Below are 10529 nucleotides of genomic sequence, written 5' to 3' on the forward strand. Positions count from 1 at the left end.
GTCTTTTTTGAGGTTGTTTCATGTTGTTTTCATTTTTCTGGTCTATTTTCTGGGCTGTGTTTGGATGAGTTATTTTTATTTGCTTCTCTCTGTATTTATTTTCCCTACTTTAATAAAAATCTTTTGCTTTTGAAAAAAACTTTTGGATTATTTGAGTATTTCCATTTTTTTATCTCCTTCAGTATTATTCATAATCTTTCATTTGAAGTTAAAGGTATATGCAATCTTTATTTATTCTCACTTGTGTTTGATTGTAAATTAAAATGAGTTTGTTCTCAAGTTCTTTATTATTATTAATAAATTACCTTCTACTTTCAAAAAAAAAATGAGTTTGACCATAAATTTTCATAATCATTCATTTAAAGTTCAAGGTATATGCAATTCTTGTCAGTTCTCATTTGTGTTTGATTGTAAATTAAAATGAGTTTGACCACAAATTTTCTGGGTTCTGATACTGGTTATCTTGGTCATTTATTTTGAAGCTTTTGCACTACATATTAGTATTTATTTCTATCTGTAGTTTTCCTTCTTGCGTGATGTGCGCGCACACACACACATGCAAATTACAAATTTATTGCAGTAGTTTGACATTTTTCATCATGTTCTTAGATCAAACTGGACAGGTTAACCCTAGTTCAACTAATCATAGACAAATTAGGCCTAATCCGCCAATTGAAGCATTGCAAAGTTTGGGCTCTTCTTCTGATGGCAGTGGTGAAAGGTATCCAGAAAGGGTTTCTAGGCCCACTGTTCAAGTGCATCCAAATGTCATTCCTAATGATGGTCTCAATGTTATTGTTTCTCCTCATGAATCCTCTGTTGCAACGGAGATTCAAGATGGTACCAATGTTGAACAAAATGGACAACTTCAACTAGCTGAAGGAAATGCTCAACAACTACCCTCTATTATGTCACTGTCTCTTTTCAATCCTGAAATGAGAGACATATTGGGGACTAGGGTATGCACCATACTTATCTCATCTTATAAGAAAAGATTTCTATGAATTTATTGTTATCATGATTTTCAAAATGTTTAGAATGATTTAAGCAAGAACCCTTTGTGATAAAATTATTATTGGCATGGCTTATGTTTATATTATATTTTAGTCACCTCAAATGGTAGCTTAAAATCTTGCATCATAGTGATGTTTGAACAAAGGAAGAAATTAATTAATTCAAAATAAATTGCTTTATAGCATTATAATCAGTTAAAAGACCATATTCTCTGTGCTTACTTTTGGATAATATTCTAATCAAAGGCCAGGATAAATAATTTTGACAATATTAGAATTTAGAATTTTGTTTGGTATTATTACAAGTGAAGTAGAAATTTAATGTTTACTAGGATGAAGTGGTAATTAAGGTCGTTTTATTAATTAGTTATTTATGTAAATTGTTAATTTTTTTTACTTTCACTTTCACTAATAGTTGAATTAGGATTTTATTTCCTATTTATAATATGGCTCATTTATTTGGGCTTTTGAAATTTGAACTTGTATCTTTTTACATCATTTAGAATATTGACTCATTTGAAATAACTTATTTGAGTTTATCTTTAATATAAAAATGTATGCAAATGTTTGGGATAGCTTATGGCCTAGGCTCTGCCCTTCCTAATAATAATATAGAAAGCTTATGGCCTGCCTATAAGCTCTTTTGAGTGTATTTTCATAAATTTTTCATATTAACTTATGAATAATATTTTATGCGTATCTATAATGTATTTTCAGCTTGTTTTAATAAATTTATCAAATTAGCTTATCAACAAGCGTTATGCAATAAGTGGTTAGTTAAATTGTTTACCCAAATGCACTTTATATTTTATTTATTTTACATCAACAATTGGTAAGTGAGGGATACAAAACACAAATTTATAGGATTTGCTAAATGATCTATCCTTTTAAAGCTATAACTATTAGCAAGTAATTATAATTTACTACAATTTATGTACTCAAATTCACTCTACATAATAATATTCAATTTACTCTTTTTATCAGCCTCTAATCACTTGAATTTACAAACTTGTCTTACAGGATTCGATGTTCAGGAATTTTTCAATTCTAAGTCATTTGATGGAGGTACTTAATTATGAATGAATGATATGTTTTAGATGGTGTATATTTAATGTAGTAAGGAATATCATGTTTGAATTTTTTTAGAAGTTCTTCTTTAAATGAAACATTTATTTTGCACTTAAATTCATGATGAATAAAGACATTATCATGATGTTCCTATTTTAAATTACAATTTAACGTGAACTTAATTATGGAAATAAATTTTTGAAGTTGCGAGCACAAATTATAGCTGAAGAGCAAAATGAAAACGTGGAACCAATTTTGACTGAGGAAGCCATTTTGAAGCACATTAGACATGAAAATTTCAAACTCGTCAGTGAGGAGACTCCCCAAACCAAAGAAACATGTTGCATTTGCCAGGTGAAGCTTGTTACGTTTTTATTCATGTGAAAATATTTTGTTTATTTCTATCATTTATATTATATTCTTAACCACTTAAAACAATCTATCAGGAATTTAAATGGATTTTACTAGCTACTTATTGTATTCCATCATATTCTTCTTCTTTAATCAATGTTCAACATTCTTGGTTTTTTTAACAAAGTTATGGTTATCATCAGGAGGAATATGTTGACTCAGAAGAACTTGGAGTGTTGGACTGTATGCATAGATATCATATTGATTGCATCAAAACATGGCTTGTGCTTAATAATTCATGCCCGATATGCAAAAGAAATGGCATTACTTTGAATGATGAAGAAAACAAGGATGACTAATCCCCTCATGGAATATATATTTATGTAGTGAAGTTGTACTTAAAACTTGATGGTTGGTGACTTGGTGTTGTTTAACTCTTGCATGTTTCCTTTTTATATATGTAGAAAATTTAAAAATGAATGTTGTGTCTATTTTTGGAACTTGGGATGAAATCATGCATAGGAAGTCATTCCAACAAAACATGTTCTATAATTACTCCATCGTATGATGTTTAATATTTATTTAGCTCTACTATATAAGACTTAAGGGTGAAGCTTAGGAGAAACTTGGTCAACCAAAACGTTGTATTTGTTTTCAATATGTTCATGTCTCTCTGTGTGTGTTACCCGATCATATAAAGTAATAAGCAGTAACTAACCAAGAGTTTTGTTCTCTAGGGAAAGTGGAACTCACAATTTTATTACTATTTTAATGTCAATAATGTGAATATTTAGATTTTAATAATAAAAACTGAAAAAAATTTAGAAAAGTTAAATGATATAGAAGACGGTTAAAGTCATAACCCACTTTCCTCTTTTATTACAATTCAACCTAACTCTAAATTCATGTATAAAACGTTTTACCTAAAGGTTGTCGGTCATCGTGATAAAAAATGATTGTTTGAAACTCTAAGTCGAGAGTTTAACTCCTAGGAGCCTAACTCTTGGGGAGACTATTAATTAACCTTCACCACACCCAGTTCGAAATTGAGAGAGCATTTAAAAAAAATGTGTAAAAAATTTTAGTTGAAGATCAATTCTTATATTCAAAACCTCTTTGACTAAATTAAGAGCCATAGTTCCTTCACTATTCCTAAATTAAGCAAGCATCAAGTATTGGAATTTTATGATCTCATAAGCATCAATTTCATTCCTAGGGTTTTACTGATCATTACTACTTTTTTTTATAAGCCAAAATTATATTGAAGAGTAGTACAAGAGGTACTTCAACCCAATACAAAGAAAAGGAAGCAAGAAAGAAAATGTAAATACATACAAAAGCCCCAAAAAACAACCCAACGCAAAGGAGCAAGGCTTGATAAGGTATGCTTCATTAAAACCTTAATCGAAAAACCCCATGGGGAAAAACCTAAAAGGAAAAAAAGTATATACATTACCAAACCAAAAAGTCTCTAAAAAAAATAAATAAATAAAAACCACTGATTTTGCTCACAAATACTAATTTTCCAATTGGGAAAGTGAATCAAATAACAATTCTTGAATCATTGATCATAGAAAAGGCACGAAATGCTATTGGTAACTACTAAATCATAGTATCTCTCATAAGGGTTGACCCATGAGAAAGTTTGTGTTAAATAACGCATCATCCAATCACATATTCACATTAGAGATAAGTGAATTGAAATTTCTATATTTTATTTATTAATTTATTTCCAACCCACTTTTTTTATAGGCAAATGTTAGTTGTTAGAAATGTTAGTAAATTAATCCATCCTCCGGGTTCGAACCCGGGAATCTTCACCCTTCATCTCACCCAACCCTTATTTCCAACTCACTTATCTCCAATGTGATTGAATGATGAATTATTTAACTCCAACTTTCTTATAACTAGGTAATTTAGACAACCCCTCTTTTTCATATTGAAAATATAAATTTTCAGTCAATTTTTTTTTCTTCTAATCAATACATTCTATTTTTATTTATGTGTGATGTTACAGGTTGAAAAATTTATTTAAAAACAAAGCTTTGAAAATTGTTCATATCATGTCATCGGGTTAGACTTGCTTTTAAGTTTAGAAAGTAGGTCAAGTTTCAAAATTTTAAAAACCAAGAAAAAAGAATAAAAAAAGTAAGCTAGTTCATTCATTTTCACTTTTGGTGTAAAATAAATATTTTTAAGGCAATTAAATTTTACAAAATAAATTAGAGGTAAATCATCTTGTGACGGATGGATCAAGGGCATTTGAGACCATTCTTATCATTCTCTCAGTGTAACCTACTCTCGAATCCCTACTGACTTTTCATTTTACATACCCTTTTTTAATTAAGGGTTTTAAACTTTGCATTTCAAATTGATAAATTCTCCTCGTAATTAATTGAAAAGCTCCATGTCCCCTAATGATAACTCAAGTTGTAAGAGTTAGAAAACATATGAGTTGGGTAGAGAGGACTAGAGATCAATCCTTGAAGAGAGTAATTTATTTTTCAGATGTAAAACGGTGATTCTTTTGATCTAGGAAGATTACTCAACTTCATTACTTATGTAATTGGACATGAGCTACTCTTTACTACATAACTTATATTGATCTCATTGATGGCCCAATTTGTGACATTTTTTTCTCACAGCTTCTTTGGAAGATGTAGTCTGAAAATGAGTTTTCGATCAATTGCTGACTTGATGACTGAAAAATGAAATAACATTTTTATACACTATGTCCTTAGCGTTGATCCCCATGATGAAGTCAGCGTGAGCATAGTCCTTGATGAATTGTACACTTAACTTATCCACATCATGAAGCTTAAGTATATCAAGTAAAGTCTCAACGTCACGAACATCTGAAAGTGCATCTTGTCCCCCATAGCTAATGAAAAGTGGAAGGTCATGGGGGATGTTGGAAAGGTTATAGATTGGAGGGTATATTTCTCCATAATGCATAACATTATATCTTGGTCTCACATAATTGAATTTCGCTAGAACCCCACGTCTAACAACTGCAAAAGTGCAAGTTCAAGTTCACACATAACATTAAACATGATATCAGAAGCATGGATTCATTGGATTGTCAGCCGGTAAAGTAATTATTGAATGTGCCACACTATGATAAGTTAAGAAATCTATGAGAAAATCTTACTCTGAGCTAAGTGTACCATGTTCTTAGTAGATGTTGATTGAGGCTCATTTGACAAGAATAGATCAAGAGTTGAAGAATTGATGCAACAATTTGCACCTGAAAAAGGGCATTTCAATTGAATCATAGAAAGAAAACTTCGATAAATTTTTTGTAAAGATGTTCCCAACTCCTATCACTCCAGAGCATTAAAATCAAATTGTGAACAAATCATAGAATTTGACCAAAGATTCATACCAGTTATTGCAGTCAACAAGTCGTTGCAGTCTATCCCAGGGTAAACACAAAGAGACTTGAGAAAGGCACCAACAGGTAATCTATTCAAGGAATTGTTAACATAAGCATTAAATTGTATTGTATTGTATTGTATGTAGAACATATTCCTTGGGGGATTAAAATATAACAAGATAACAATTGATATGTTATGAGTTTTGTGACATAAATTCTTACCCTTTGGGATTAAACTCTGCCGGACCAAATAGGGTAGTGATCTGTTTGGCAAATAAAAGTTTCATAAATGCTTATATTCCTATGGATGTATGGAACACACACACACACACACTGACACACACACACACACACACACACATATGTGTATATATATATATATATATATATATATATGATATCAAACTCAAGGATAAGAAGTGATAGTGATATATATGTACCTCACCAACAAAGGACTTAGCTGCAACAACTGCAAGTTGGGTGTGCATGTGGCTCAAATAGGCAACAGGACTCAACAAAGCTGCTGATTTCAGCTTGTTAACCAATTTTCCTTCAGAGAAGGAGGCCAAAGCTATCAAAGTTCCCTGCCAAACATGGTCTTGTAGTTTCAGACTAGTAGAATAGTATAACTCTAAAATTGATTAAAATCTCTGAGATATTACTATTATTACTCTATATTTGCTCAAAAAAAAAGGAACAAAGAAAGTATGTAATGTCATACCAGAGAATGGCCAACGTAATTAATCTTTTGCCCTGTTTTGCTGAACACATAATCAAACACAGCAGGTAGATCATAGGAAATCAACTCATCAAAAGACCAATTCCAAAAGGCCTGTCAAATTTGAATAAAAATGTTAATCTAACAAACTTAATTGCTCATAAATATCTTAATGATATTGATTATAAGAATTAAGAAGTATCTAATCTATTCTATGAAATATTTCTAATCATTTAATTAAAAGTAACTATTTGAATGAGTGTAGATCATCTCCAGCTGCAACTTGGAGGATTATGAGGAAGATCCAAGCTCTTATTTGAACTCCTAAATCGAAAGCTCGATTATTTGGTATCGCACTCTTGTAAGACGTTTGACATTCATCTCACACGTATCAAAACAAGAAAGATAACATAATAAAATGAATTACCGGGGAAGAGGGGTCCAATGAGGTGTGTCGGCGGCTGTATCTGGTTCCTCTGGTGTTAGCAATCCACACGTCAAAGCCATTGTCTGCTAAAATCAATGGCAGGTCCTGCTCTGGAGGGTTCAGAAGCCATGTCATGCCATCCTGCATCCCATTCCCAATCCAATCATGTTCAGTTCATCGAATACATTAAAAAACATAATATAGCATTAATTTTGAGGACACAAACACATTCCTCTGCTTCAGGAATATACAAAACATAATCTAATTAATCTGAGCCTGGTGTTGGGAATGCTTGAGACGGTGCACTGTTTGTAGAGTACTCACTTCACAACTGTCACTTATATACATATAGTTGTAGTACATGGATACACACACTGAGGTAAAATTACAATAAATTATTTTTTGTGGCTGTTCAGCGTGATTTTACCTTCACTATATTAGTTAAAGTGAGATGTATTTAGATTCTGTTTGAGTTCGGGTTTAGGGAAAAAATGCGTATTTCACCCACCACTATAATTTGAAGTGTTGGAGAAAACGTACATTCCCGGGTTGGGAACGCTACCCTAAACGGGCACTTAAGTACTTAGGAGGGGTCATTCAACATGCCCCAAATCAGTGGAACCACCAGCAAAGTGACTTAATTATACTTGTTAATTGTTATCTTTCTATAGGGGTCATTCAACATGCCCTGTCTCAACAATTTGAAGCCATGATTTGTGGATGTCCACTGAAGAAAGTAACACAGAAAAAAGGATGGCATGGAAGTAGCTAGCTATAGAAGACATGATTACTGAAGCGTGATTAATGGCATAGGAAACATTAATTTGAAAGACATCTGAAGGACATCATCACTTTTGCGTATAGTGCGGACTTAATTACTGGACCCCTTATTAATGAGACACCTCTCCACTATTTTTCCACATTCATTCTCTATCTATTTCTCTTTTCTGTATCAATCAAATCATCTATCACATTTTTATTTTCTCTCTCATTTTTTTCTATCTCTCTCTTCTTCCACCTCTCCACACCTCAAAAGTGAGGTGTGAAGATATAATTATTCCTTATTAATAACAGTTTATTGATGCTGATTGCTGATTTAACTAAATCATCACAGTTGGTCTCTCAGTGCTTGTAGTAAAAACTAACTTATTATTATTTTCTTTTGTAAACTTATAAGTTGACCTTGGTAAGATAAGAATTAAGTGTAATGATAAAATTAAAATGGAGATTAGTATCAGGAAGATCCTACAAAACACCTCTTTCCAAAAGTCATCTTTTGTGCTGATTGATTTTAATCTCAAGCACCTATACAGGATGGATGATGGATGTCATTGTAGTAGTTAGTGGAAGGCTAATTAGCTTAAAATTATGCCTTAAGCAAAATGACACATGGAGGTGACTAAAGTTGTCACACTTTGACTAAAAATAATAAGCAAAGTGACCCTGGTGCTGTGCCATAAAGTGACAGACGCGGAATACCACCGTTTTCATCATCACTTGTCAAATACAGAGTTATCATGTTCACACTCAATCACAAATACACGTAGCTCGATATTTATACACGTATCACTTTTTTTTAGATAAAAGAGAGACAGAGAAGAAAAAGGAAGGTGAAACTAAAGATATAACTAGAAAGGTAATTAAGTAGAGTTTTGAATGTAGATTATCCCTCGCAACTAGATTGGTCAGTGAGTTATGGATGGAAAAATTAGATTACGTGCATGTTTACAATTTTTCTAAAATTGGTTGAGAAGAGTAGCATCTCAGAATATAGCTTCAGGTTCCGGAATTGATTGAGAAAATAGGATATTTTGTAGGTCACTAGATATTTTTTTCTAAGAAGCTACTACAGCATATATAAAAGTATATAACAATATGTGCATGTTGGGATTAATGAGACAAAATTATAATGGACAGAAGCAATTATTGAGTTTTGTGGTTATTCAGTGTGATTTAAGCTTCATCTGTGTATCCAATCATGAACTGTGTTATTCAATGGACAGTGAAAACAGATGCATGTGCCTTGCTTTTACCAATTAACTTACCACTAGTACTCCATGCTGTAATATCACTGGCTGGCGCTGCTTCTTACCACCGCCACTAACTTGAGCTCGACCTTCTGGAATCCTCTGCAGGCTCAGAATGTACCCATCTTCAGTTGTAACCTGATCAACAAGAATACAGCAAACATTGATTAATTTGACTAAATCATTCATCTCAAGTTCAGCACCATTGCAAATTATATTTTTAATTTAGAGCTCCATATAAATAGTGTTAGTGTGTTACCTCAAGTTCCTGGCACTTGTATCCGTGAACAAGAACAGAAGAGGCACATATACCATCCTCTGAAGCGAAAACATCAACATGTGGTTTTCTTCCAAAGAAGAAACGAGTTGAAGCCTCTGCTTGATAAGGCACACATGTTAAGACTAAAAGACAGAGGACGGTAAAAATAGCAAAATGCATTAAGCCAAGCAGAGACATGTTGGTCTGTCTATATGAGCTAGTCCTAAGTGTTGTTTGGGGTGAGGAGTTGAGGAGGATGTGTGTTATATATAGGAGAGAAATGATGAAGAAAGAAATTAAAGTTGACTGAAAAAGGAAAAAAAAGAAAAGGGAACAGAAGATATGGGAAACCGAGTTATTTTGATTCAATGTTATTATGCACTCATCTTTGCGGGGTGATCGTAGGCTGAATGATTTAGATGCGGTGAAAATGTCCACAGTGAAGCACGGTGTGGAACGAAGAGTCTACTGTGCTTGTAAAAGATATTTTGGCATTCAAGTCAGCTTCTAAATTAGATAAAGTTTTAAAGTTTAAGAAAAACTAAAAGTTGGTTAAATGAGTAATATTTACGTTTAGAAAGTAAGTGCTCAATATTTTAGGTATATTACTATTTAGTTGTTAGTTTAGTTAACCTAAATATGATTGGCCAAGGTTTTCAAATGAAGCAAAAAAAAAACGATTGGCCAAGATGTGTGGAACGAATGAACTATTATACTTGCAAAATACATTTTGACACTCTAGTCAACTTCTAGATTAGATAGAATTTTAAAGTTTAAGAAGAACTAAAAGCTAGTAAAATGAGTTATGTTTATGTTTAGGAACTAAGTGCTCAATATTTGAGGTACATTACTGTTTAGTTGTCAGTTTAGTTAACTAAAGTATGACTGGCTGAGATGAAATGGCAGATCATTTTTTGTTGAGATCTCTTGCAGAGATATCCAATTTTTGAGAACTTTGATATCTTTGCACTCCTATTTTTCTTACATATCATGTTCACTCTATTTTTCTTGCTATTTCTTTCTTCTATTTTTATTATACTCCCTTCGTTCATTTTTGTAAGAAATAAATTATGGGTGAAACTTGGTCTATTTTATGAGAACCAACTTAAACTCTATGATGCATTAATTATTTTTGACAGCGATACTCTCATTTATTTGAGTTTTGTCTCTCTTTCCACTACGATACTTATTAATGATGTAAATTAAGAAAAGTAGATGTAGGTAATTTTGAAAAGTTTATAAAAATGTAGAACAAATTTAATACCACACACTTTTTTAACTACATTTCTT

At 32.1% G+C, this 10529-nt stretch overlaps 2 protein-coding genes across 2 annotated transcripts; one reads left to right on the plus strand and one right to left on the minus strand.

Moving 5' to 3' along the window:
- Positions 1 to 599: 599 nt before the first annotated feature.
- On the plus strand, positions 600 to 2791 carry LOC130721145 (RING-H2 finger protein ATL47-like). Its single transcript, XM_057571889.1, has 2 exons — positions 600 to 959; positions 2636 to 2791. Exons 1-2 carry the CDS (start codon positions 600 to 602, stop codon positions 2789 to 2791), a joined length of 516 nt encoding a protein of 171 aa, XP_057427872.1.
- Positions 2792 to 4902: 2111 nt separating this feature from the next.
- On the minus strand, positions 4903 to 9490 carry LOC130729691 (triacylglycerol lipase 2-like). Its single transcript, XM_057581516.1, has 9 exons — positions 9240 to 9490; positions 8999 to 9118; positions 6954 to 7094; positions 6530 to 6640; positions 6249 to 6392; positions 6031 to 6071; positions 5818 to 5897; positions 5584 to 5679; positions 4903 to 5443 (listed from the first exon to the last, which is right to left on the minus strand). The coding sequence occupies exons 1-9, from the start codon at positions 9435 to 9437 to the stop codon at positions 5115 to 5117; spliced, it is 1260 nt and encodes a 419-aa protein (XP_057437499.1). The 5' UTR covers positions 9438 to 9490; the 3' UTR covers positions 4903 to 5114.
- Positions 9491 to 10529: the final 1039 nt, after the last annotated feature.

Source organism: Lotus japonicus, chromosome 1, assembly GCF_012489685.1.
Source record: "Lotus japonicus ecotype B-129 chromosome 1, LjGifu_v1.2".
Lineage (NCBI taxonomy): Eukaryota > Viridiplantae > Streptophyta > Magnoliopsida > Fabales > Fabaceae > Lotus > Lotus japonicus.

What these genes read in the sequence shown, in the direction of transcription:
- LOC130721145 (XM_057571889.1), top strand. Translation starts at nt 600, where the DNA reads ATGTTCTTAGATCAAACTGGACAGGTTAACCCTAGTTCAACTAATCAT. An exon ending in GAGACATATTGGGGACTAGG is followed by an intron (nt 960 to 2,635) that starts GTATGCACCATA and finishes GGTTATCATCAG; the next exon opens with GAGGAATATGTTGACTCAGA.
- LOC130729691 (XM_057581516.1), bottom strand. Translation starts at nt 9,437, where the DNA reads ATGTCTCTGCTTGGCTTAATGCATTTTGCTATTTTTACCGTCCTCTGT. An exon ending in ACAAGTGCCAGGAACTTGAG is followed by an intron (nt 9,119 to 9,239) that starts GTAACACACTAA and finishes CTTGTTGATCAG; the next exon opens with GTTACAACTGAAGATGGGTA. An exon ending in CATTGGACCCCTCTTCCCCG is followed by an intron (nt 6,641 to 6,953) that starts GTAATTCATTTT and finishes CAAATTTGACAG; the next exon opens with GCCTTTTGGAATTGGTCTTT.